The 27,919-nt window shown below is 52.4% G+C and overlaps 1 protein-coding gene across 1 annotated transcript in view; it reads right to left on the bottom strand.

Annotated features, from left to right (window-relative positions):
* SEZ6L (seizure related 6 homolog like) overlaps nucleotides 1-27,919 on the bottom strand; it is a 69,475-nt gene that overhangs the window by 22,383 nt on the left and 19,173 nt on the right. The window contains exons 2-4 of the mRNA XM_048514313.1: nucleotides 3,079-3,864; nucleotides 2,448-2,581; nucleotides 1,553-1,745 (exon numbers count right to left, since the gene is read on the bottom strand). Coding sequence (XP_048370270.1) covers nucleotides 1,553-1,745; nucleotides 2,448-2,581; nucleotides 3,079-3,864 — 1,113 coding nt within the window. The remainder of the gene's footprint in view (nucleotides 1-1,552; nucleotides 1,746-2,447; nucleotides 2,582-3,078; nucleotides 3,865-27,919) is intronic.

The raw sequence follows: 27,919 nt of genomic DNA, 5'->3' as shown, positions 1-27,919 counted from the left end.
TCCCTCACACCAATGAAAGCCACACGGCTGCAGGTATAAATCACAGGCTGGTGAAATGTACTGGAAAGGTTTGCAGGGCAAAGTCTGCGTGATTACAGAAACTCCAGAGTCTGGCAGGGGCTCTGCACAGCTCACCTGAGCAAATAATAATAAGAATGCCACCTGCAGGGGCTCAGGGCCAAATAGCTTTCGGCTGACTGGAGCCGGATGGAGCCGCTCACTAAAGAGCTTCTGTCCCCACAACCCACCTTCCCAGTGGACTCCTTTGGGAGAAACTGGGGAACTTGGAGGGAAAGGAAATGGGCCGGCCTGCCTGCCCTTTCCTCCTGGGGGTGAGAGGGAGTCGTTTTCTGCCTTTTGGAGCAAACTGGACGGGTCAAATGTTCCCGGCCACAGGAAAGAGGCATGAGCAGCAGCCCCCGGACCTGGCCAGAACTGCAACCTCACTGACCACAAGCCAGCCACAGGGGCCAGTGAGGCTGTGGGACAGAGGTTGCCAGCCTCCAGGTAGAGCCTGGAGACACTCCCACCCTCCCCCCCGGAATCACATTCTGGTTTCCATACTACAGAGAGAAAATGGCGGCCCTCATTTGATTGGCTCCGCAATTCCACAAAGTCAGCTAAGCTGCAAGGTTGTGGCCTCCTGACAGGAAACCCACCAGGCAGGGATGTGAACCGGATCTCCTTGGTCCAAGTCTTCCCTCCCCCATGATTCCCTGTGTGGCTTAATGGGGGCTCAGAGAGACCTTGAGGGGCAAAGCAGAGGAGGAGGAGGAGGAGGAGGAGGAGGAGGAGTTTGGATGTATATCTCCCCTTTCTCTCCTGTAAGGAGACTCAAAGGGGCTTACAATCTCCTTTCTCTCCCCCCCCCCCACAACAAACACCCTGTGAGGTGGGTGGGGCTGAGAGAGCTCTAAAGAACTGTGACTAGCCCAAGTTCACCCAGCTGGCACGTGTTGGAGTGCACAAGCTAATCTGGTTCCCCAGATAAGCCTCCGCAGCTCAAGTGGCAGAGCGGGAAATCAAGATTAGAGGGCACCTGCTCTTAACCAGTACGCCATGCTGGCTCTGTGTTGCCTGCCACGGTCTCCTCTGCCTCCTTTCCCCATCTGCTTTCTGCAGAACACAGCAAGCCCCTTGCTGGCAGGTGCCCAGTTGTGTTAAACCTGGCCTACACATGTGGCAGGACTACAACTGCAGGTGTGGGGATCACATTTTTAATGTTCTGCTTGGTTAAAATAAAACCACTCCCTGTGAGCAGAAAATGAGCCCAGCAGAGTCCCAACCATGCTGAGTTCTCTTCTCCCCAGTACTGAAATGTTCTACTTACTCAACAGGGTTTTATTTTGGTTGTATGGAGAAAAACATGGAGCTACGGCAGCCTGCAGGAGTCACAGTCCCTCCTAGCAGCACTGGATCCAGCCTCTTCAGTGTACGGCAGGCAGAGGCCAGGTCTCAGCAGCACCACGACAAGGTGGGGAGAGAATTCTGAGAGAGGACTCTCTCAGAGAGGGGGGGGGGCTCATCTCACCTGCAGGAGAGGCACACGTACCTTGATAGTGCAGCTGGAATGTCCCGATCACATCCTCTGCAAAAGTGCGAAAATAGACTGAGATCGTGTTGGTTGGACTCCGGATCACCTGGCCTTCCACCAGGAGCATCTGATTGGCCAAAACCACCAAACTGCCACCGTCCACTCCACGGATGGACAGCACTTCTCCCTCGGACAGGTTGACGCTTTTCACCTTCAGGGCAGGGAGGAAAAATCCACGCGGCTGAGTCTCAAGCAAAATCTGTGCGTCACAGAAAGCAACGGGGCTGTGGTCCCATGGAAGAGCCCCCCCACCCCCGGCATGCAGAACTTGGGCCTGGGTTCCGTCCCCAGCATTCCCAGTCAAATGACCAGGGAGCCGGGGGCATGGAAAACCTCCGCATTTAACATTTTTGTTTTGGGATATCTGCTTCTTGTCATTTTATTGTGATTCTTATAAGCTGCCTTGGATATGGATTGGGGGTCGGGGGGGTGGGCTCATTTCCTGTTCCTTCCAAAGCTTGATCGGTCTTGAACTGGCTCAGGGCGTGGGGGGACTGGAGCTATCATGCAATCGCACCACACTGGCATTCTCTGGGTTTGGGGATCCCTCTGCACACACACTTCACAGGGAAGAGACAAGACAGGATTCCCAAGAGCATTAGCTGCCTGGCATTAGCTCCTCTTGGGGGGGCCGGAATGAGCTGTCCAGGGGAGAATGTGTGGCCCCAGAAGCATTTCTAGGCCCTGAACTGCTTTGCCTGGCCTGTTCAGAGCCTGCGAAGGCAGCAGGAGCAAAGGCCCAGACCTGGTGAATCCCTGCCTGCTGAAACACAGCAGCACAGGGGAGAGGAGTTTGGTCAGAGGATGTTTGCCCCAAGCCTGCCCCCCCCCCCGCCCCCGAGAGCCTTCCTACCTGCAGTTCCACCCCATACCCGGTGTAGACAGTCACATTGTACACGCACTCCAGGAAGTTGCTTTGAGGCAGCGGAGGGTAGTCTGTGGAGTCGATGTAGCCTTCTGGTTCGTAGAAGTTCACGCCACAGAGAACTGGAGGGAAACTTTTGGTTAACGAGTCAGACTCCCAACTTAGCTCCCTCCAAGATTCTTCCCACCCATCTTCCTGCCAGACCCAGAGACGGCGTCTCCGGCAGAGAGGGGATGCTCCTCCCTCTGGCCCTCATCGTTTCCATCACGGGATGAAGTTTGCCAAATAACTGGATGTTTCCTATAACAGGTGTACTATGGAGAACATTTTTTGAACCCACCTTAAACCTGATTAAGTATTTTCATCTTGCTCTGTTGCTCGACACAGAGAACAAGGTGCAGCAGGTAGCCACAGCTGGGCATGGGTGGGAAATGCTGGTGAGTGCGTGTGGGGGGGTGCTCCCTTTTCCTGGGGCTGTGAGGAGTACCGGGGAGGGTCAAGTGTCCCCTTGGGGTGGGGCTCCTAGGGCCCTGGGATGCCCCTTCGCAACCCCGCGGGGGCTTCTTGACCTGAGTGGGCAAACTCATTGTGACAAAAAGGCAGGTCAGAAACACCTTACTTGGCGTTTGCTCCGCGGAAATCACCGTGGTGGTGATGATGGTGGAGGTGGTGGCCTCCTGGCCCTCCTCAAAGGAAGTTCCCTTTGCTGGCTCTTCTTCTTCCTCCTCCTCCTCCTCCTCCTCCTCCTCCTCCTTGGGGTTCTTTGCCTTGATGTTCACCAGACTGCTGCCTTCTTCCTCCTGGGGAGGAGCCCTGGGGTCTGCCAGGCCTGGCTCCACAGTCTCTGGGCCATGAGGCAAAGTCTGAGAGGTCACCGGGCTGGCTGTGAAAGGGGAAATCTGGAGCGGGGAGTGGCTGGTCACCCCACGGCCCCCTTTCCTGCTGCCCCACAATGGCAGCTCAGGCACGGTGGGTTTTTCTTCATGAGCTGCAGCAGCTATGTCCTCTGGGGTGTACAGATTCTCCACAGAGACGGACGACCGGGGGTTCGGCACACTCGTGTGGACAGGGGGTGCTTTGGGGCCCCTGGCTGTGGCTGTCCGGACTCTCGGGTGCTTCCTGGCGGCATTTCCTTGCCTTGGGGGAGGGGGCGTCTGCTTAGCAGGGGGAGGTTGCCTTGTGTTGGAAGGCAGCTGCGAGAAAGACGTTGCCTCTGCGACGGCGTGCCTCCGAGATGAGCTTGCCTTCTCCTTCGGATGGCCAGCGGAGGCTTCTCTTGCTGGGACGAGACTTCCTCCTGTGGTGGGGGTGCCTGACCCCACATCAAGAAGCGTGTTGTTCACCGGCTCCTCCGAGTGGAGCGGGGCCATCTTCGAAGAGTCAGCCCTTTCCCCAGAGTTCACGTCTGCAACGAAAAGGAGAAGGAAAAGGTGTTTCAAAAAGAAATTTGGATTCAGTTGTTGGTGGTCAAAGACTGGCCAGACCCTTTCCCAGCAGGGCTGCTTTGATCTGGGACTGTCGCCTCTTCTCTTGGGTGTGTGAGCGCACACGTACCCACAAGGAGGGCCAGGCTCGGCCTCTGGGGAGAGTTTGAGTGGAGGGAACCAACTCAGGTCCGTGGGCTTGGATGAAAACGTGGAGGTTGACAGGGACCAAGGAGTGCCCCCCGGGTTGGGCCTAGAGATCTCCCAGAATTCACCCTGCTTCCCAGACAACATAGATCAGAAAAGAAAATGTCTGCTGTAGAAAGTGGACTCTCTGGAACCATAACCCCGTGGAACTCCCTTTCCAAAATTCCACTAGCCCCAAATCTGCAGGAGTCCCCCAAGCCAAAGTTGGCAACCCTCTTCCGCTCCACACATTCATGAGCTGCTGAATTTGGCTGACCCACCAGGGGTATCCATGAACTTCCTGGACTTAAGTTTTTCCGGACTTAACATTCCTCCGCTGGGGCTCCTGCTTAAACGAGGCAGGCAGAGAGAAAAGGACGAAGCTCCACGGACATGAGGATGCAAAGAGCAGAAGCCCGAGGTCTGTTCTTGCAGTGGATGGAAGCAAGCCATAGGTCTCACAAGGACTGGCATTAGGGCTGGCTGGTGGTGCTCCTAAATTTGTTTGTGGGAGCCAGCGTGGCCTAGTAGTTAAGAGCAGCTGGACTCTAATCTGGAGAACTGGGTTTGATTCTCCAGTCCGTCCGTCCCCTGCCCCCCCCCCCCCCGCACTTTTTCCCACCAACATTTCAGATGCCGGAGAGCAAAGGGCAGCTTTGCATTGTCTCCTGCTACAGCTACCGCGGAAGACCTGGCCAGTCTCTCTGTGCTCCTGTGAAACGTTCATCAACCTGGCCAGCAAAGTCCTTGGGGATCTCCTGTTCCCCTTCGGAAGGAACTTTGCCTCCCCGCTCCACCAGTAGCCTGGCCAGTGCTTCTGAGACCAGGCGCCCCTCCTTTCCTCTGTGTGAGGAACACACTGTCCTGAGCCCTGGCAATGGCTGGTGGGCACAGGTGCCACGCAGTCCTCGTGCCCCTCCCCCAGCCCTGTCGTTTCCTCCATGGAGTGAACTCCTGCAAGGCCACAACATCCAAGGGACTGGTCCCAAATATATCAGGTGAACTCGGGAAGAATCCAGCTTCATCCTGGTCGGGGGTTTGGGCTGCAACCATGAGGGAGGGGCAGCCTCACCCCTGCTCAGGTTATCTTAACATGCGGGCACACAGGGTAGTTGCCCAGGGGGGCCCCAGGAGCACAGGAGCTCCATGCTAATCTATGTATATTGTGACTTTCTGTCGATAATAAATAAATACTATACTAAACTACAAATACTTGTTATTGGAAAATGCACGTTTAACATGTGTTTTACTAAAGATAATGTACAATATTAATGTCAATTTTTATGATAGCAAGGGGACATTGGCATTCACCTCCCATTTAGTATCACGGCCACCTTTGCAGGCACACGTGGATGGCTGCATGCGTATGTCTCTCACACGCCGCATTGCCCAGGGGCTGCCGTACTGCTGAGCTGGCTCTGCACGGGCCCCGCAGCCAGCCCCTCAGCTGTAGGCAAACGTGGAAAACTACTTGCGGTTTCTTAACTGCTTGGACGAAGTCGTTGCAAGCGCGCTGCAAGAAGCCAGATTTCCAGCCCTAGAGCACTGCAGCTTGAAGGGAACAAGTTTGGAAATTGGTGGTCTGGTCTCAAGAGACAGTTGGGCCCTCTGCTCCCCCCCTTTTCCCAGTGCCCTTTTCCCAGTGGGTCACTTGAGTGTGGGTGAGCAGAGAGCCTACTGAAGGGCACTGGATGTGTCCTACCTCGAAACTCTCATAAAACCAGCACCAGGCCTCGGTCAACATTTCCCCTGTGGCTTGGAATGTGACAGTCCCCCTGTGAAACTCCTTTCCAGATGTTGCCAACAGGCATCCAAAGGCAGCCATTCGCCCCAGGCAGCAGCATCCATGCTCAAATGTCTTGGCTGCTCACCAAACCTTCCGCTGCAAGTGTCGGAGTGTCCCCCACTGGAAGCGGAAGGGAGAGCGGCCATTTCCTTGGTAAAAGCTTCCTTATCTCATTACTCCTAAGAACTAAACCATAATCTTGTCGCAATTAATTGCATAAACAGCAGGCGAGAAGGGGAGTGATAACCAGAAAGCAGGGAAATGTTGATGAAATTGGCCGATTCCCTGCAAGGCCAAGCGTCTGCGGATCAGCTGTGCAGGCCGGGGTGTGCAGAGAAGCCAGAAAATAAAGGCAACGGATCCCTCTCTCTCCCTCCCCCTTTCTTTTAGACAAAAGAAGTGACCCCCTTTTTCAAGATGGAAGATAATTTTTTGTGCCCAGGAGCAGCTGTGCCCAACAAGGCCCCGACTTCCCCAGCCTCTTTCTGAGCTGATGCCGCCAATCTTGGCAGAACGAGGCCCTCGGTGGAGCTTTGCAGCTGGTTTCTGGTGAGTTTATCAGACACCTGAGCGTGGACCCTGAGAAGGTTGTCTCTGAAAGCACTGGTCGCCAGGGACTGGAGGGGGCAGCTTCAGCTATAGCCAGTGGTGGGATTCAGCCGGTTCGCACCACTTCGGCAGAACCGGTTGTTAAAATGGTGCTTGTAAACAACCGGTTGTTAAATTATTTGAATCCCACCACTGGCCCCCATTTTGCTCCGGTGTGGTTCAGCCGCTCTCTGTGTCCAACGTCGGCCTCCTTTCGCTGCTTAATTAACTGAAAACAGAGTGCCGCGCTCGTGGCTTTACTCCCAAAGCAGCTTCCAGACAATCAAGGTATCAAAACAGTTAGAAATACAAGAATCGTAAAGTAGATAAATGCTTTCCAATAAAATCAAAGGGCAGCATAAAAGGAGGCCATCAAACCTCTCAGGAGGGGGCCTGGTTGCAGCAGCCTCTCAAGCACGGGCCGTCACACGAGCACAGGGACCGACGGCCGGCCGTATGGGGCAAGAGGAACACACTCAGCACTAGGCAGAGGGGGTGGGGGGGCATTCCATGTTGCCTCTCATGCTCAGCAAGCTTGGTGCAGGTGAATCACGGTCGGTCGGTCGGTCGGTCGGTTGGTCGCAGGCGGTTCTGCAACTGCCAGGCCTGGCTCCACTGCGTCTGCAGGAGGCTTGCTGCAGAGCAGATGGTCCTCTCAACACAAAGAATAATCCACTGGTTTTGGTGGGTGGGAAAACCCCCCAAAAAGGTGGAGGAAGAGGCAGCTGCTGTTGCTGACCAATGGGGCAGACAGCAAATAGCGTGCGCAAAAATCCTGTTGCCAGAACGGGGTGCGTTGGGCTTCCCTTCTGTTTCATGGGCCAGGACACGAGCGAGCGAGCGGGACGGAACCATCTCTTACCCACAGGTGGATCCTGCCTAACACCAGCCTGCCATTCAGAATGTGGGTGAGCCCGAGCGAAGGACAGCAGCTGCTGTGCTGGACCAGACCTCTGCTGACACCCAGACAGCTCTGCATCTCCTGGGCTGGAGAACCTGGGGGGCGGGGGAGGTTGTGCCCTCAGAGCCAGCCATGCAGCAGCCAAACACTCTGCCCGTGTGTGAACGCACGCACGCACACACACACCAGTCCCCTCTCCTTTGCCTTCATGGGGAAGCCCTCAGTGCCTACAGGAGAGACCTCAAGTCTGTTCCTCCTGCAGCCTGGCCAGTGGGAGGAGGGATTCATTTCCTTTGTCTGGAAAGCAACAGCAGATCCTCTATGGCACAGGTGTCAAACTCGTGGCCCTCCAGATGTTCATGAACTACAATCCCCATCAGTCCTTGCCAGTATAGCCAATGCTCATGTTGGGAGGGACTGATGGGAATTGTAGTTCATGAACATCTGGAGGGCCACGAGTTTGACACCCCTGCTCTATGGAGAGGGGAGTACAATCATGTCTATCCAAACCAAGTGTGGGGAGGGGCAAATGACTGGGTGCGCCCCCCCTTTCCTGCTGTAGTTGTGGAGGCCCAGGGGCATCTGGGCGTGGGACGGGATGGAGCTCGGTTTGATCCTGACCCAGCCACGCAGTTCAGGTGTTGAAGGGGATGAAATGGGGGCACAGCAAAGCAAAGCACCTTGGAGAGGCCCAGAGGCCAGAGGGAGAAGCCACGCATGGTGCACAGGGCCCCTACACTCAACAATACTGTTGCCAACCTCCAGGTACTGGCTGGGGTCTCCTGCAAAGGATATCAGTTCCCCTGGAGAAGACGGCTGCTTGGGAAGGTGGACTCTGTGGCCCCACCCCTGCTGAGGTCCCTGGCCTCCCCAAAACCCACCCTCCTCAGGCCCCACCCCCCAAATCTCCAGGTAGTTCCCGATTCACACCTGGCAATCTTACTCGCTGAGGATGAGGACGGCTGCCGCCTGGGCCATCGCCTCCCTTGGAACGGGGTTTGCGTTGGCGGCACGGAGCCTGCCTCAGCCGTCTTGCCCTGGATTTGCATCGTCTTTGCACAGATGACTCATCCAAGCTGTTTTGGATGAGCAGACCTGGTCCTCACGCTGTGACGGAGGAGGGCACTTAAAACACATGGCAATCCAGTGCCTTTTCTGGTTACTTAAAGGGCTTAGTAGGTTTGAACATGGATACCAAAACAAAGGGATTTTAAGAGCATAATTCATATCCTTCTCTTTGAAAGGAAGGAGCCCTGACATGTTTGCCTTGGGGGGTGGGTGGGCTGGAAGGCAGAGATGCTGCTGGGGGCTGGAGGAGAGAAACCTCGGGATCCCACAGGCTAGTATCCTCCCTTGAAACTGACCAGGCCTCAAGCATGGGGGGGCTGTAGTCTTTGGCAAATGCCACCCAGCAATTAAGGATCCACAGGAAGCTTGACCAGCTAGGCTCAGAGGAGGCCATTCCCACAGGTGCCCCCCCCCCCCCCAGCATTTCTGGTGCACTCAATCACGATGCTGAAAAAATAAAGATAGCTAGCAGAATAAATAATCACAGGTGCTGCTGGTTAGCTTAACTAAAGTTTACTAAGAAAAACAGAAGGGAAAGGTATCGTGGAGGAAGACAACAATGCAGCCCTCTCTAAGCTGAGCCACGGTGAGAGGAGGTGCGACTCTGAGAACAAAGATAGGAAATGATTTTTACAACTTCCTCTCAATTGGGTAAGTGCCTGGAAAAACGCTGCTATGGCAATATATTGGTTAGCAAGTGATAATCAATGGATCACTTCATTAATGCAGATAACAATAGTGACTATTGGCTATGCTAATCTAGCAAATGTTTAGTAACAAACAACATCCTTGACTCTTTCTCGGCTGAAGAGCTGACTGAAGAGCTTGCATAGATCAACAAATCACTTGCAAGACTTGCAGCGGGGAGGGGGGGAGTCCTTTTCTCACTTACAGACATATCACCCCCACCCCCACCCCTGCCAAATAGCTTCTCACCTACAAAAGCAGACTGTCCAGCACAGACATAAACTCAGGAACTAAACCCCAGTATAGACCCAGATGCCGACTTTGTCCCCACATATTTGGACAATCCTGTTACAAGACTTAATAATATCAGCTGTGCCATTCTGGTCTCATCATCCAATCGTAATATTTTGATAAATAATTAATCATCATCCTGCACCTCATCCCATTTAATAAATGCTGTCATGAGCCCATGATGCCTACATGGGCTACTGTCTGCACGGAGCCAATGGATCAGTCCTGATGCGAGAGAATCAATACGCACAAATCGGACATAAGAAATCACAACATCCAGAAACTGAATGTTGGAAACTGGAAACATCTAAACCTTCCTGGACATACTGTTGGAGACCTGGAAGTTGATATTCTATATATATATATATATATACACACACACACACAAACCCCAACCAACAAAACAATTCAGAAGTGCTGAATTAGAATGCACCGAGATTTTACACTATGGCCTAAACAGAGACTTGGATTTCTTTACCAACTGCAATGGCTCTACACAGCATCCCCTTTTCAGAGGCTTTAATTGGCCTTTCTTTACATGTTATACCAGACTCTCAACTTTCCACCAGGGACTGTGCATTTTCATTTAAACTTGTCAGCTTTCTCATCTGCTCAAACCTCTGACCCTCTCATCATTCATTATTTATAACAGCTAATTCTGTGCCAGACACACTCTGAAGTTCTGTAGCTGCATTTGCTCCTAACCTTTCTACCTTCTGCCCCCCACACCCTGCTCAGACTCACACTTGAAAGAGACATGATGAAATTCCCTCTCGGCCTCATCTCTCCCTTGCACGGCATTCCCAGTTTGATTTCCACATATCTGAAGAAGTGGATTTTTTTCCTTTAGTCTTGAAGGTGCCCTGGGATGTTTGTTCTGTTTTGCTGCAATAAACCAACATGACTGCCCTTTGCAATCAGAAATGGGCCTGGCTACTGCCACCACTGTGCCTGTCAGGAAGTGGGGCATGCTAGGGGGGCAACCGAGAAGGTGTGCATTTGGGGGGTGGCCTTGCTCTTTGGAAGCAATCTGGCAAATGCATGGATGGCTTGTAAATTGCAAGCAGCTTCCTCAAACTCTCCAAATGTTTGTGTTTATTGAAGACGAAGACGACGGAGACGAAGAAGAAGACGAAGATGAAGAAGAAGAAGAAGAAGACAAAGACGAAGATGAAGACGAAGACGAAGACGAAGAAGACAAAGACGAAGACGAAGAAGAAGACGAAGAAGAAGAAGAAGAAGAAGAAGAAGAAGAAGAGGAGGAGGAGGAGGAGGAGGAGGAGGAGTTGCAAACTGCTTTCAGGTTACTGTTGCTGATCTCATCTTCTGTCTTGCCAACTAGCATTACAACCACCACCACCCCTGAAAAAAACCCAACTTCCTCATTCCCCAAAGAGGTAATTTACAAACCTTGGTTGTTTTGATCCTGCTTGGAGGGGTGGGAAGCAGCGTGACTTCCCTTTCTAGGATTTTGACCTTGATCACTAATGCTGCTTGCTTGCTTGGACCCCCCTCTTCGAGTTAGTCAAGTGTCCTGAACACCTTGAGAGGCAGCGTTGTGTGGTGGCTAGAGTGTCGGTGGCTCTGGGAGACCCCAGTTCCCATCCCTCCTCTGCTGTGGAAACTCACTGGGTGACCTTGAACCAGTGACCCACACACTCACCCTAAACTACCTGTGAGGATAAAGCAGGAAAGGAGAATAACATGGAGCACTTTGTGGGGGTGCCGGGGGCTGAACCTGGACATGAGCGGAAGCTCTGCCTTCCCCCGAGGCTTGGTCCCTCCCCGCAGTGGCCGTGCTGGCAGCCTTCCTCTTCTGGGGGCTGATGCAGGCAGGAGCCTCGAGCCAGCGATCCTGGCAGGCAACCCTTCTTTTGCTGGATGACTTTGCCCGGCCTTCAGATGCAGGAGGAAGGAAATGAATGTCCAGCGCTTGGCAGCTCCCTGCCACACACCTGGAATTGCAACAGCAGCACCCGAGACAAAAGGCTGATGGGTGGCCTTTTGTAACCTATTTATCCTTGGCCACATCAGTCTCCATTGGAGACCTAGGAAATACTATACGACAGCACCCTGTGGCTTACCAAACAAATATGAAATTGCTTGAACAAATTAACAAACTTTTAATCTTTAACACAACTTTCTATCATTTAAGGATAAATAATAGTGAACATATATATATATGCAGCACAACTCAATTGAACAAAATCTTCAGTGCTTTTAAAAAAAACACACTCAGAACAGTAGCCACCACTAACAATGTCCAATAATGAAAGATAGCAATAAAGCCCAACTATTAATAAAGCAGGGCTTCTTTCTCTCATCTGGCCTTCTGCATCTGATGTAGCTGCTGCAGGTCTTTCTTCAGTTTGGACCTGTAAAAAATAAGTAATTCCCTCAATTGAGCTGTAGGCCTTCCTTCTACTGCAGGCCAGATCAACTGAGGAGGGTGGAGCTCTTGCAGTTGGTAATAAGTAAGCAACCCCTCCCTATAGGAAATAGATCTACCAGACCACGGCCACGCAGCCCAGAAAACCCAACACAACCAGTAAGGGGAAGAAGTTTGTAAACTGCTTTGAGCCTTCTCATGGCTGAGAAAAGTGGGGTATAAATCTAAATTCCTCAGATTCATTCTGCGCAAGTCAGCTTTGTCCTTTTGGCCACGATGCTGAGGAAAAGTGCTGCTGTTTGTGGAATGGGCCTGCAGGTTCCGGCCTCCTGGACCTGGCTCAGTAGTAGAGCATCTATTTGTTGATAACTTTTATTCTTGAGGCCATCGTCCATAGCAGCATAAGCAAAACTCATGGAGATTGAAATAACTACAAAATTAAACATACATTAAAATATCTGTAACCAATAGGGAAAAATCAGACGTTATTAAGATAATTAAACAGGTGGGCTAGTTGATGCATCAAGATTGTTATTATGATTTTTTCCCCCCAAATGTCAATGTTTTTAACATCCAGGTTTTAACAAGCTCCTTTTAGGTTTCATAGAGGTATTTTAGTGACTTTAGATTGGTATGTTATTTTACTGAATTTTGTTGTATTCAGTTTTACTGTTCTTGGTTTTATTATTATTGTATTGTTTTATTGCTTTTTGTAAGCCACCTTCAATATGACTATAGAGAGGTGAGGTATAAACACTTTTAATAAAGAAATAATAATGGATTAAAGAATGGAGGTATGAGTAATGAATGGAAAGACATCTGCTAACAAAAATTTAATTTGATCCTCATCCATTTGTGAACAAAAGATTCCCAAGTTCAAGTTAAAAGGACTAGGTAAGAAGTGATACAAAATATCTTTCTCCGCCTGAGCCGCTGCCATCTGCCAAAGGGTTTTAAAAATGGGTTTGCTGGGCGCCCGATTCGATTTTAAACTTGTATTAACCGCTGTTTTAAATGGGGAGCTAGTAATTTATTTATGTTGGATCTTAATTGTTTAGTTTTGATTGTACTTAGCCGAATTGTGATTTAACTTTGTTGTACGCCGCCCAGAGCCCTTCGGGGATAGGGCGGGATATAAAACTAAACAAACAAACAAACAATAAATAAATAAATAAATAAATAAATAAGCCTACCAACTGCACATGCTCAGTGAGCTCTTATCCCCTGGGCCCTAAGATCCAAACAAAACAAAAAGTCTAAAATGGCATGGGTTACACTTTCATGCCCACAAATACCAGCAACCTGGCGGCAGCGGCAGCAGGAGGAGGAGGAGGAGGAGGGAGGAGCTTCCGAGCGGTTTGTTCTGGCTCTCCTTCCCCTCCCTCCTGCAGGGCAATTGTCTTCCTTTTGTCATCCTGGGAGCTTTGCCCTGCGTCCTCTGGCTCCTCGTGCAGGAGCAAAGGGTCATTTCCCACGAGTCCCGTGCCACATCGTGGGGCAAGAGGGTGCCAGCTCTGTGCCGGGGTGACGCTGCAACTTCGGCACCAAATAATTCTCACCCGTTCCCGTTCCCTGAGCCCAGAGGTGGCCGAGGCCTTCCTCCAAAAGGCTGCTGAGGCAAAGCTCCACCGCAGGGCTTGTTTGCAAATCCTCTTGGGCCCAAAGGCCTGGACTGCAGTTGGGTGAGCCTCAACCTCCTTGCTGCTCATCTCAGTTGGGGACACCAGGAAAAGCCAACTGGGAGGTTCCCTTTTGAGTCTTTCCTGAAAACCACCTGCCCAGTCAAGCTCCTGTCCTCTCCTGGCAGGGCTGGGTGGACTCTGGAGGGCAGAGTTGAGCCGCACCCGTCATGAGAAGAAGCAGAAGAGGTCAGGTGTGAATGGAGGTGGCTGGAAAATGTCCCACACATGGCTCTGGTGCAGCTGCCCCACGCCAGGCCACGTCTGTGCTCCATGGAATGTGAGGCAAGGGGGGCAGCCCTCAGCACAGTTCTCCGTGGATTCCCCAGAGCCCCCACAGATGGACGCCTTGTGTGCCGTGGACACAGACAGATGACGAGCATCCCTTTGCAGACACCCAAAGGACTTTGGCCCACAGGGGTGGGGGCATTATTCAAGGGGCAGTCGGTGGGCACATCCAGTGTGCCCAGGAGTAAGGTGCCAGGTCTAAAGCCCAGGGAGAGCGTCCGTGGCCTTTCGTAACTTCTGCTCCCCCTGTCCTCTGCAGGACACTTTCTCCAGCTCCGGCATCCTGAGCCCAGAATCTCCTGGACCGCGAGCCCCCCCCTTCCCCCGAGTTTCCTCTTGGAGAGTTTTGATAATGCCACTCTTATACCAACACTTGCTCTCCCCACCCCCGGACACACACAATGAGCTGCCTCCACTGTGGCTGCAAACAGATATCTGTTGATTGAAATTTCCCCCACAGGGGAGGCTCTTCTGGGACCTGAGCCCTGGAGTCTCTTTTCTGCCTCTGGGAAGCACTCTGCACGCGATAAGGGCACCGGTAGCCACTGTGGTGCAGAGGTTAAGAGTGGTGGACTTGTATCTGGAGGACCCAGGTCTGAATCCCCACTCAAGCAACGGAAGCTCTCTGGGTGGCCGTGGGCTGGCCACACTCTCTCAGCCTAATGCGCGGGGGGGGGGGGTGTCTGCAACTTGTGGCTCTGGAGCCGCATGCAGCTCTGGAGTGGCTCTCTACCCAAGCAGACGGCCCGCCGGGCAGCACAGCGCAGGAAACATGGCCTGCCCTGGAGGAAAGCGGCCCGTGGCCTGCAGAGGCCGTGGCGCTGTGGGCTGCAGCCGTGACAGCTGGTGGTCATTCTGCTCCCAGGCTGCACTGTGGCTCTAAGGAGGGACACGGTGTCTCCTTAGCCTGGTTGCCACTTGAGTCAGTTTCGTTGGCAACCGACATCTGCTTGTGCTCGCTTGCGCTCTGCTTCTCCCTGCTCTCGCAAGTCAGGCCAGTGAGAAGGTGCCAGTGAGGAGGGAGCCCCCGCCGCCATGCCCACCCCCGCCAGTTTCCTCTCCATGAGCCTGTCTAACTCCCTTTTACAGCAATACGTGTTGATGATAATCAGTGTGTTTTGTGCCGGATAATTTCTTTATTATGTGCTATGTTAAGTGGTCATTACCAACACCATTTTGACTCTACTGCTGGTCACTGTGCCTGTCGTAATGGCCCACAAATGCAACAATACAGGGTATTATTGTAACGCAAAGTTAAAAGTACCAAATAATCATAAATAGTCCACTGCGGAGCATAGCCACATTTGGTAAAACATATTATTGAATGCTCAATTAGACCGATTAGTAATGTTGACGGCTAATTTAGACTTAATAGGCTGTATTGCCTTCATTATAAGGCTCAAATATGTTTTGCAGTTCCAGACAGTTTTTTTCTTGGGGGCGGGGAGCAGAAATGGCTCTTTTGATAGTGAAGGTTACTCACCCCTGGCTTAGCCTACCTCACAGGGCAATTGTGAGGATGAAATGGAGGTGAAGAGAGTGGTAGAAGAAGAAGAAGAAGAAGAAGAAGAAGAAGAAGAAGAAGAAGAAGAAGAAGAAGAAGAAGAAGAAGAAGAAGAAGAAGAAGAAGAAGAAGAAGAGGAGGAGGAGGAGGAGGAGGAGGAGGAGGAGGAGGAGGAGGAACAACTGGTTTTTATCCCCTGCTTTTCTGTACCTCAGGAGTCTCAAAGGGGCTTATGATCACAATCCCTTTCTCTCCCCACAACAGGCACCTTGTGGGGCTGAGAGTTCTGCTAGAACTGAGCCTGGCCCAAGGTCACGCAGCAGGCTTCATGTGGAGGAGCAGGGAAAACAAAACTGGTTCACTGGATTAGAGTCTGCCACTGCTAACCATTACACTCTGCTGCCTTTGGATTCCTACTGGGGAGAAAGATGGGGTATAAATGAAGTAAATGAAATAAACAAAACAATTTGGGGACTCAGAAATTCCTTGCTGTTGTGGGGCGTGGCCTATAGCTTGGATGAAAAGGCCCCCGGCTGGTTGGATGAAAGCCCCCCCCCCCCCCCCCCCCGTTCAATCCCTGGCAATGAATGGACAAGATACAGAGCTTCAAGTGGACATATCATTGAGGAAACCACTGGGATTAACTTGTTCACAGCCTGGAGAGGTTGCTGCTGGCTCTCTTTGGCTTGGCGTTTACCTGAGGCCCACCTGCCCGGAGGAGGAAGGTGCTGCACCCCACCCCCCACCCCGGGCCCTGAGAAAGGGATTGCTGGGCCAGAGTTCTGCATCGAAAAGAGAAGAGGCTGTTGGCCTTGGTCCTTCCTCCTTGCCAGGAGAGCAGAAGAGCCAGGGCCCGGCCTGTTCCCCACCCTCAGATGTTTCTCCTTCTGTCTCTTCTGATAAAACGCTGCACATTGGGGGGTGGGGACGCAGCAACATTTATCATGCACCAGGATGCTGAACCTGCCCCCGCCCCCACCCCCCTGACGGACATCTATGAGTTTAGACTTCAGCCAAGAATGGTTCTTTTGTTTCCGTTTATCTCTTGCAAACAAGACCGGGCCTTTTCTTGCTGAATAAAAAGACACCTTCTTCTATTGTGAATGTGGCTGTTGGCCAAGATGAGGTTTTGCGCCCCTAGAACCTGCTGTCTTCCCCTACTTTGTTCAGTTCAAAGCACAACCATTTCCAGCTTGCTTTGGATCAGTAGGACTGGCTTCCCAGAGCAGCTAAGCTTGCTTTCCAAAGCAGCCCCAGAGGGAAGAGCAGTCACGTCAAGTTGGGAGGGGCAAAGAAAGGATCAGGTGGTGCTGGAGAACAGGTGGGCATGGGCACATTTGGTGCAGAAGGCACTTACCTAAGAAGCTCTGGGCCTTTCCCCACTTCCCTTAAGCCCCGTGCTACTCGAGGAGAGTAGCGCGGGGTCCCTCGGCACTCCCCACTGAGAGGGGCGGCGACACCGCAGCCGTCCCGAAGCTGCTGCTGTTGTCCCAGGCGCTCTTCTCAACGGCGCCTTTTGATGGCCCCGCGCAGAGCGTGGGGTCGTGGGGATGGCCGGGCGCGCGCCTGGGATGCTGCGCGCTGAGAGCAGTGCACAGCATAGAGGGGAAGGACGAAAGTGGGGAAAGGCCCTCTGTTTTCATTCAAGTTTCCAGACAGTGTAGAAAAGTCTGGAAGCAGGTTAATAGTTTCTACTAAACATCGATGACCACAGAATCTTGAGAAACAGGTCAGAACCTCAGAGACTGACAGGAGAGAGAATGGAGAAGGGGGGAAGGACATTGGCAAGAGGGGGACAGGGAATGGGTGGGAGAGGGCCCCTGACTTCCTTTAGGACCACTCAGAACACACTCTGAATTTCCTCCTTTCACTTAAATCTCTTTCACTGCAGGGAGGGGGAACAGACCATTTCAAATGAATTTGGACAGACAGACCAGCTCCACAGATGACCAAGCAAAAGGCCAACTTTATGACCCGGGTGCCATTTCAGCTCCAGTCTTGGCCTGCAGAAGCATAGAGTTCAGGCTCCCAGACAGGCCTGCTTCCTTTGGCTTGGGCGGTTTGGGCAAGAAATGGATCCACGTTTGCATTCTGCAGCCTTCACTCAAAGCAAGAAGCCCCAGCCTCACACTGCAGGGACAGGGCGGCCGGCCAGCCTCCCTGTGGGGCCTGAGTGTCAATCTAAGGACAGACAAGAGGGGACACAAAAGGACGGAGGGGGGGGGGCTCTGACTTTACAGCCCTCTCAAGCTGACCCCTTGCCTGCCCCTTGCTGGGTCTTCTTCTCAGTTCCTTTGCACGCTGGACATTGACAACAGACCCTTCCCTCCTATGGCCGGGGGGGGGGGGGGGGGGCGGCAGAGTGAAGCCACACAGCCACGGGCTCTTGTGCCTTAAGGAAGGAGCCAGAAGAGGAGGCCTCCTGTAGGAGCGCAGAGGCTGCCTCCTGCCCCCTTGCTCTTGGGCTCATCTCTGAGAAACGCACAGCCTTTCCCCCAAACTTCTGCCCTGGCTTTCAGATGGCCTTTCTTCTCCTGTTGCATTTTTGACCACCATCATGAGATTTGGGTCAGGGCAGCTTCTCCACCCCTGCAGCCCCAAGGCAGGAGAGCCTCTCTCCACTTGTTACCGCCAGGAAAATAAACAAAATATTTTCCTGAAGTCAGGTTGCCTGGCTACACAGGCTCCATGCCCGGACACGGAGACTTGTGTGGTTCAGAAGCCTCCATAAGGCCCATAGAGAATGCTTATGTATGCTTGTGCCAATGATATATGGTTTCCCTCTTGTTTATGCCTTTCTAGGATGTAATAAAAGCCCCTTTTAAGTTGAATTTATGATGTGCCTGCAGTTTAGGATGTTAGTTTAGTTAGGTTCTTCAGTTAGTTTAAGGTTTTGTTATTGTTAGATTTAAGAAAGCCATGCCAATAAGTATCTGTAAAGTCTTGCCCATAAGTATAAGTACATGTGTTTATCCTTTAAGGTTTCCCTAACGTTTAAGTTTAGAAATGTTATTTTTGAAATTTGTTTCTGATGGCCAAAGCAGTGGCCAGAAAGGTTGAAATTAAGGGACAAGGAAGTTACTCCTGGAATTCAGTTTGAACCAACACCCAGGTAATCCCATCTTCACCAACAAAAGGGCCTTTTGATTAACAAAGGATGTCACCCTGTTTTGCTATTGGACTGTTTGAAGTTTTACTCTCAGGATCCAGAAGCTCATTGGACTGTTCACATCCTTACTTTCAGGATCCAAGAATTCATTGGTTCATTTGAACTTGTCTCTGTCTAACATTCTCAAGGAACCACCTCAGGCAAGAAGGTGCAAACTTTTCTTCTGGGATTTGATCTCATCAGCATGTGCAAAGGGACTGTTTTCTCCCTTTGGCGTTCTAGGATATTTTCTCTGTATTAGATGGAAGGAGACCACCCCCTTCCTGGTTTTTGCACTATGGGGTTGGGACTACACCCCCTTTCTGGGTTACTGGGAAATGTATAAAGGGCTGATGCACAGCCATGTGGGGTTCCTTTTTCTGAGCTGTGCCAAGAAATCACTTGCAATAAAATCCTTCCTGCTTTGAAGAAACGCCGGCTTCCTGCGCCTCATTAAGTTGCTGAGCTGAAATCACTTATTGTTACCTGGCAATTCCAGGTAACACACCTGCAGGAGGTAAAGCATCTCCCCAAAGGCTGGCAGTGGCTCCTCTCCCACTGCAGGGCTGGCGTGCGGGGCGGGGGCGGTGTTGGAGCATGGTGCAGAGGAACAGGACCTGTTTGCACCCTGCAAGAAGCTGACCTGACCCTTGGCTCTCTTTCTCTCTTGCTTCCCCAGCACAAGAAAGAGACATCAAGAAGGCAGCCAAACAAGAAGCAGAAGGGAATAGTGTCTGAGTGCATGCAGAGTGCTTTTCCCTCATCAGAGAACAATGAAACCAGGCTCTGTACCTCAGAGATTAGGGGACGGGCTCCCAGTTCATCAGCTGCAGCTCTCAGACTGTTCCGACACTCCACCCCCCACCCCTCCCCATTTAAACATTGTGCCCTGGTGCATTGCGCAGGGCCAGAAGCCCTTTCGCATTCCTCTCCAGCTCCGCCGCTTCCTGGGGAAAGAAGCAGAGAGAAGCTATGCTGAAGCCACACGGGCAAGCGCTCTCTCTCTCTCTCTCTGCCTCTCACTTTGAAATGGAAAACGAGAATCCTGGAGCACAAAGAACCCATCCAGAGAGACTCACTGACTGTGACCATAAAAAGGGCTGTTTAATTCAGAGGGCTTGAGAGACCCCCTTGCAAGGAATTTATCTTGGTCGGTCCATATGGGCCACCATGTCTGGCCGCAGCACACACACACACCACTGATTGGGCCAGATTAATTATTTTGATAAGCCTGTAAAAAAGCCGATTGCAAAGAGTGGGCGCAGAGCGCCTTGCCTGCGAGGCGTGCTCTCCTGCAGCTCAGAGAGTCCTTTAATCTCCCCATTTAATTCTTTTGTTCAGAGGGTAGGGGGAAATAGTCCCCCCTCCCCACGACTGCCACACAGTCAAGTTAAACAGGGACTTTCATTGATCAGTCCCCCCCCCCCCCCCCGCAATGGCATTCAGCCCTGCACCCTTGGAGGAGTTTTTCAGCGCCACTTGTCTGCCAACACTTCACAATTCTTTCATTTCGGGGTGGGGGGGAGGCTCAGAGTGGGATCTACAGGATTCCCAGCAGAGGTGTAGGGGGTGGGAATGGCCCCGCCCCACCTTCAGAGCAGCCTGGCGGGGCGGGGCCAAGGGGAGGAGTGTGGGGGTGATTCTCCACCCCCCACCTGACCAGCTGGTGCGCGCCCAGAGACATGTGACCCCACTTCTCCCTGTGATGCTCCGCCTCTGATTCCCAGGCACCAGCGTATCAGGTCAAAGGCCTGCCGAGTCTGACAGTGGCCACTCACATGCCTCTAGGAACATGCCCTGGGATGACTTCCTTCTGCAGTTTCCCTCCGGTTTCTAGTGCTCAGCAGACTGCCCCTGAACAGGGAGGTTTCATTCAGTTGTCATAGGCCCCAGCTGTCGATGAGTCTGTCTTTCAGCAGAGAGGCTGATGAGGACAGGACCAGGCGAGCTTTAAAAATGTGACAGAACACCATGTAAACCCAACCGGTTGCATCTTTCTGCCTCGCTTTGCCTTCTGGACAGCATTTGCCTCTCCCATTTTGTCCCCTCAATGCCCAGAGAAAGAACGGGACTTGCCAAAGGTCAACGGGCAAGCTTTGTGGCTGAGTGGGTCACTGTATCTGACCACTCCTGGCCCTCCCCATGAGCCATTCGTTGCCATTACAAATGCTGGACCACCCCCTGATTCAGCTCCTATCCTGCTTGCTAGTGATGCACGGGGAACCAGATTTTCAACAAACTGCTTCAGTGCCCATCTATCACCTGCATCAGGTTGTTCCAACTCTGCCTTCCTAGCAGGACACTACAACGACCTGAGCTTTTCATGTACACACACACTCACACCAGACAATTAAATCTAACACCCACTCATGCCACACACACACACACACACACACACACACACCGGCCTTCCTCTGCTCAGCAGACTGCGCACTATTCAGGGGGTGAAATCATTCACAAATCATACGTTACATTACTGATAAATAAATGCTGAAGGAAGGAAGGAATGGAAGGAAGGAAGGAAGGAAGGAAGGAAGGAAGGAAGGAAGGAAGGAAGGAAGGAAGGAAGGAAGGAAGGAAGGAAAGCTGTGTCATCCAGTGTTCAGCTCAGTGGTCCCAGGCAGCATCAACGACTGCCAATCTGTTGAACAGGCTTTCGAGTCATCTGGGGCCAAACCTCAATGTCCCTATGGATGGTTCCTGTCCAGTGGAATATCTCTGACTCATGGTTATCGCTCCTTGTCATGAATCTTGTTGATCCCACAGATTCATTAGGGCTTTCCTTATATTTTGACTGACACCCCTCCCCCCAACTAGGTCATTTCACTCAACAGGCTGGGGCAACCTGCCTGACTTTTTTTTTGGCTCTGAACGAGTTGGCAGGTGGCTCATGAAGATGTCCTCTCTCTTGGGAAGAGGCGTGAATCCTTTCTCTTCCTGTCGTCACCATCCCAGCCAATATCTCAGCCCAGGCTGGGCTGGGCACCCTCGCCAGCCCCCGGGGGGAAAGCCATTCTCCTCTCTGGCAAATAGGCAGGCTCTGGCCAAAGCCTATCAAGGCCCCTACCAAGAAGGCACTCAGGGTTGCTTCCAGACAACCATCAAACCTCTGTGTTGCACTCATTGGCAACACTGCCACGGAGAATCCACAAGCCACTGCCTCCTGCACTCTGCATCCAGACAGAGCCCTTTAGCACTACAGCCACCTTTCCACTAGTTCCTCTGAATTCCCCTCTTTAATTTTCAAAGGAAGGCTTCAGTCCTGCCATCACAGAACTATATGGGAAAGGGGCGATCTCCCAAACAAAAGGGACCAAAGGCTTACCTTTTGTTAAATGAAAACTGGGGATTCAGAGGAAATAGTAGTTACAGCCCTAACTACATGCTAAAGTGACCTGTCAAAGGATTATTATTGCTTTTTTAGAAATCCCAGAGTAGCCCTCTGGCAGTGGGTGGGGGTGGGGGGAACGATGGCTGTGTGGGAGGGGGCTGGAAATGTGCATTTCCCCATCCACACACACAGACACACTTTGTTTCCAGAAATTCTGTACCAAAGCTGCAAAGCAGGTGCAGAGAAGCTGGCAAATTAGGGATGACATTACATGGATACTCCAGATGTGTTTCCCCACTCCTACATTCTTGATGGGTGACCTTGGGCTAGTCACAGTTTATTCAGAATTCTCTCAGCCCCACCGACCTCACAAGGTGCCTGTTGTGGGGAGAGGAAGGGAAAGGAGCTTGTAAGCCACAGGAGAGAAAGGTGGCGTATCCTCCTCCTCCTCCTCCTCCTCCTCCTCCTCCTACTACTACTACTACTACTACTACTACTACTACTACTACTACCACCACCACCACCACTACCACTACCACTACTACCACTACCACTACTACTACCACTACTACTACTACTACTACCACTACTACCACTACCACCACCACCACCACCAGTAGTAGTAGTAGTAGTAGTAGTAGTAGTAGTAGTAGTAGTAGTAGTAGTAGTAGTAGTAGTAGTAGTTTGGACGTAAAAGCGGAGCAAAAGTCTGTGTGGCAGCAGCCCAGGGGTGCCCTGCATGGAATTATTCAGCGGCTGCTGCAGCTACCGATGGGATGTTCCCTGATCCAGAAGCTTGCCTTAGCTAGTCCATCTGGATACAAGAAGCATGTAAAATTATGCCAGGGAAATGTTTACATGACTCCATTGGGGAATTCTGTTTATCTCACCTTGCTGGTTCTCTGGATCCATCGAGCCCATTGCTTTTGACGTTCATGTTCACGGCTGAAATTCTGCCTGAGCAGCTGCAGAGCTTCAGCTCCTTTAACTGTGTCAGCCAAGCAGCTGTTGTGCACCTTTGTGTCGGCCCAGAGCTCCCAAGCTCTTCACACCAACGTTTAGGCAAATTTCCAATTGCTTCCCCCCCCCCCCCAAATCTTTATGCAAGCTTCAAATCACTTTGCACTGTACTCCTTTCTGCAAATTACCAGAAACCTTCACACATTTTGCTTTCTTGTTTGAAGTGACAGTTTTTACTACGAGATTTGAAATTCTGCTGGGAGGTCCACACATCTCAGCCTAGTCTCGCCTGCGTTCTGGGCAGAACTTTCCTTGCAACGAGAGAGACATGGCCATGGGGCTCAGGATGCTCCAGTCACAGAACTACAGTTCCAGGTCTGGGGGATATTTAATGATAAATCCTGTTGTAATAAAAAAAGCAACAACATCCCATTGCACTCTCTAAAATAATCAGTTTCTGCTTTTGATTTCTGCCACCAGGGCCACTCCACACCTCCCATGTTCCACTCAGTTGCTGGCAATAACTCCCCATCCTTGTCCAAATCCTGCAGAACCTCTTTGAGCCCCCCCACCCCGGCAGCCTCCTTGCAGCAGCTGTGGTCTGCCTTTGAGCTGCTGCGTCTTTCCACGTTTGGAGGTTAAACTGTCCTATTCACCCAGCAGCCTCCAAGAAGATTCCTTGGTGGCAACTGCTCCAGCTGGGTCATGGCCAATCCAAAAAACCAAACAGGTGTGACCTTATTGAAGAGAGGGGGGCCCTCTGGGTCCCCACTTTCCCCTCTGCATTCCAATGAACAGTTCTCTCTCTGGGGCTGATGCCCAAGAAGGCTGGTTGCAGAGTTTGTGTAACAGAAGGCACCTGTGCACAGCACTGACAGGATGATGCCCACGATGCCACAATCCTACCTCTTGCTACTCGTGAAGTAGTTCTGCAATACCCTTGGAATTGTGCTTTTTAAGGAACTAGGACAATGCATCAATATTTCAATGAAGAAACATGTGCATGAAGATTGTTTTCCAAAACAAAGGCAGTCAGCGCTGCCTGAAGAGCTGGGCCGAGGCCCGGCTGCCAGCAGAACCCATTCCTCTCGGACGCCGGGCAAGGGGAAAAATGTCCCCGGCTGCATTGAAGGCCGCATTTACAGGCAGCTGCCATTAAGCTCAGGATGTCTCCTTCCTTCCAGTCACGGAGAGCCGTCTGCAAAGCAGGTTTCTTGCTGTGAGGCATGGAAATGACGTTGGTCGCCCTTTATCAGGAGAGAAATGGGGCAGGGGGCGCAATGCCACCCTGTGGATTCTCCTTCATCTCTCAGTGTCTTTTGATGCCATAGAGACCATGGTGTTTTGCTAGACTGTCTTCAGGGGGCCCTGTGTTGCAATGGTGGTCCTCCCACTCCTGGGCTGGTACCAGAAGATAGCACTGGGGGACTCTTGCCCACAGTCCTGGGAGCTCCCTTGTGGGCCTATCCCTCACACTGTGTAGCAGCTACGTGAAGCCACAGGACGAGGTCACGAGGGGGTCTGGAGTCAAAGTGTCATCAGTGTGCGGATGGCACCTGGCTCTATCTCTCCATTTCATCAGAGTCAGGAGAGGCGCTGCGTGTGCTGGACTACTGCCCATCCCACCCAAGAGGTTATTCTTATTCACTGTCTTTGTGCCAGGAAAAGATTGCCCCCCCCCATTCACAAACAGGGTTGTCTCCATAGTACAGTGTCCCCTTGAAAGGCCTACCAACTGGCCTTGACCCTGCTGCGACCCAGACTTTGCTTTGCTCTTTACAGTCATTCCTGGCAGAGTCTGAAAATCAGAAAAACCTGACTGCCAGTACTAAAAAAAACCCAAAACACCAAAAACAGAGACATTCAAATGCAACTGCAGATGAGCTCCAGTCAGACACAGGCAAATACACCTAATGCAAAAGACCCTAACCCTAACCCCATCCTCCTGTGAGGTGGATAAAACACATACCCCACCGTACAACCGCTCCACACTGTGCATTGGAGAGAAACATGCCTTACCATGACATGCCTCTGAAGATGTCAGCCATAGAAGCAGCAGAAACGCTTGAAGCAAAAACTACCAGGTCTGAACCTCTCCCCCCCAAACCCCCCCCCCCACCCACACAACAGCCAGCTGGCAAAGACTGTTGCTCACCGGATATAGCAGCATCGGCTCTGATTTGCCCTTCCCATATTCTGGATTTGATTCTCACTCCTCCACATGAGCAGTGGACTTTTATCTGGTGAGCTGGGTTTGTTTTCCTCAGTCATCCACCCAAAGCCTGACCCTGGGCCAGTCACAGTTCTTTGGATCTCTCTCAGCCCCACCCACCTCACAGGGTGTCTGTTGTGGGGAGAGGAAGGGAAGACGTTTGTACAGGAAAGAAAATTGGGGTAGAAATCCAAACTCCTCCTCTTCAGCAAACTAAGCAATGGGAGGGGGCTGCACTGAGAAGGCCGTCTGGGGCATGAGAAGTACCCACCTCTCCACCCCATCAATCTTCAGTTCCTGTTCAAACATCCAATGCCATGACATGTTGCTCTCAAGTGCTCACTACTACAAGCGCAATGGGCTACTAAGTTCCGTGAACAACCACGTGTTCCAGGTCAGTGGACCGCAGAGCTTCCTCCAAATGTCCCGTGTCAAATATTCCGGTATCCGGCCAGGCATTATCTCTTGGATATCCAAATCCCAAATGCAGATTTTCTGAACAGGGCAACTTGGAGGCGTTTCCAGGCTTGATCTTCTTGGCTTTCTTGGCCCTTCCTAGGGCAGAATTCCCAGAGCTGAAAAGCCTCGAATAGCGGCCTGTTGAGTCTTTTGCATTAAACAAAGATGTCTTTCTTACAGTCTCTCGTTAGGATTTCCAATTAGATAAAATGATGTGGCAGGCCAAGTCAGAGGACCTCCCGTGATTCCTTTTGATGAGTACAGCCCGCCCACCCCCGACACCCCCACACCCCCTGGGGGCTGCATCCTCCCCGACTCTCTGCTTTTGGATTCTGCTCAGCTGGTCTTAATTATATGAGGAAGGATAATGAAAGGTCTTTATAGGGGGAGTGACAGTGGCCACACTGCGTTCGGAAACGCAGGAAGGGCTGGGAGGCCCGGCAGCAGGAGCAAAAGGACCTTCTACCCCATGCCACAAGCAGGCACCCACACACCGCCCTGCAGAGATTGCCAAGGAACTGTGGTTGTCTGGGCTCCAGTGACAGAGTGGCCTGGCCTGGCCCCTTTGTGCAGTGCTGTTGTGGATGCTTTGCTGTCTTTCCTCTGGGACACAGCTGCCCCTTGGGTGGGCAGGTGGGCACGCCTTGTTCCTTGGCTGCAGCATCAGGGATTGTCTCACAGGTACGAATGGGTACTTGCAGATTGGACCTCGTCATCTTCTTCTCCACACCAGCAGGTCAAGGGTATAAAGCCGCTGTGTTCAAATGGCAGCACCCAAAGCCCCAGCCGAGCACCCCTCTAAGGCGCGGGTCTGCATGGACGCCTCCGTCCTCCATGACAGGTCTTATTTGACTGCCTGACAAAAAACATCCCCTGCTCAGCCAGCAGGGGGCCACGAGCAGCCACACCCATTGCAGAACCAGGCCTGCTTCAGGGGCACAGCCCCCTGCTGTGGGGTGCGGGTGGGAGGAGGGTTAACACTCCAATATAAAGCGCCCCCCCCCCTTCAGCTGCACGATGGAGGGAAAACAGACTTTCCTGGATATTTCCTCAGCAGAGTGCTGGGTAGGGAGCGGGAATGCAATTTGGAGATGGGACAAATCCATTCTGAGAGTGCAAAATGATGTATAAATGTTTGAAATAAATGTTAAATGAAATCAGTGGCTGGGGGGAGGGGAGATAGCAGCCCCCCCTCCCCACTCACACATGGCCATCTCATGTGAGCCAACCCCCCCCCTCCCGCCACTAACTGCTCCTTGGCCATAAAACCCGCTGTGGTAACCCTCCCCCCCACTTGCCTTTGGCTCTTCTCCAGAACGGGAACTCACACACAGCCCTAATTCACCACGCACCCGCTCCTTCTCAATTGATTCAGTTCTCCTCCACAGGAGTTGTCTCATTCAAAGAGTGTTTGCCCAGAGCCAGGGTGACTGGGGCACGGATCCACCGACTTCAGCTGAAATAAGCAAACGTTTGGTCTGTTGGGGGCTCCTTTCGGCCACCCTGCTGACTCACCTGGCACAAGCCCTTCTCTGGTTCTAAGCAGCCCAGGGACACCTTCCTCCTGGGCCCCTCCCAGACCCCCCCCCCCCATCCCTGGATTCCTGCAGAAGCTTGATGGAAGAAGACCTCCAAAGACTCCCCCTGCTTGGCAGCCGACCCGTTATGTAAACACCTCAGAAAGGAACTTCTCCGGCAGCCTTCACATCCCTTTAGACTAGGCCAAAGTGACACAGATGTGTGTGCCCTTCAGTTGAAGACCTCACAAAGAGCTGATCAGGCATCACAGCTCCTGGGGGTGGGGGTGGGGGCGTTTGTTGCTGTATGAAAACCTCAGAGATCCTCTAACTGGGGCAGCAGCCCACTCATATATCTCACTGCTTCGCTTCTACCTTCTTCTGGACACTTCTAAAAACCTGAAGGACTTTAAAAATACTATTATTATTATTATTATTATTATTATTATTATTATTATTATTATTATTATTACACATAACAACACAGCACAAGTGTCTGGAATTCATCTCTTTGGGGGGGGGGGAGGGTGGGGGGGGGGGGGGGGGGGTGGGGGGGGGGGGTGGGGGGGTGGGGCGGGAGGGGGGGGGCCGGCAGGAGGGGCGGATGAGGGGGGGGGGGGGGCGGGGGGGGTTGGGGGCTGGGCGGGGGGGGGGGTGGGGGAGGTGGGGGGGTGGGAGGGGGGGGGGGGGTGGGGGGCGGGGGGGGGTGGGGGGGGGGGGGGGGGGGGGTGGGGGGGGGTGCGGGGGGGGGGGGGTGGGGGGGGGGGGGGGTGGGAGGGGCGCGGGGGGGGGGGGGGTCGTGGGGGGGGGGGGGGGTGGGTGGGGGGGGGAGGGGTAGGGTGGGGGGGGGGTGGTAGGAAGAGGGGGGGAGGGGGGGGGGGCGGGTGGTCGGGGGGGGGGGGGGGGGGGGGGGGGGGGGGGGGGGGGGGGGGGGGTGATTTTCCATGAGAGCTTTTAGGTCATCCATGTATAGAAGGTGTGAAATTTTTTGGGTGAGTTTCGTGCTGTCTGATATCCTTGGCCTGTTTTCTTCAGAATTATA

The sequence above is a fragment of the Sphaerodactylus townsendi genome, linkage group LG13, assembly GCF_021028975.2.
Source record: "Sphaerodactylus townsendi isolate TG3544 linkage group LG13, MPM_Stown_v2.3, whole genome shotgun sequence".
NCBI lineage: Eukaryota > Metazoa > Chordata > Lepidosauria > Squamata > Sphaerodactylidae > Sphaerodactylus > Sphaerodactylus townsendi.
The sequence above is the reverse complement of the archived record's forward strand: the minus strand, read 5'-3'. Positions and strand labels throughout refer to the sequence as shown.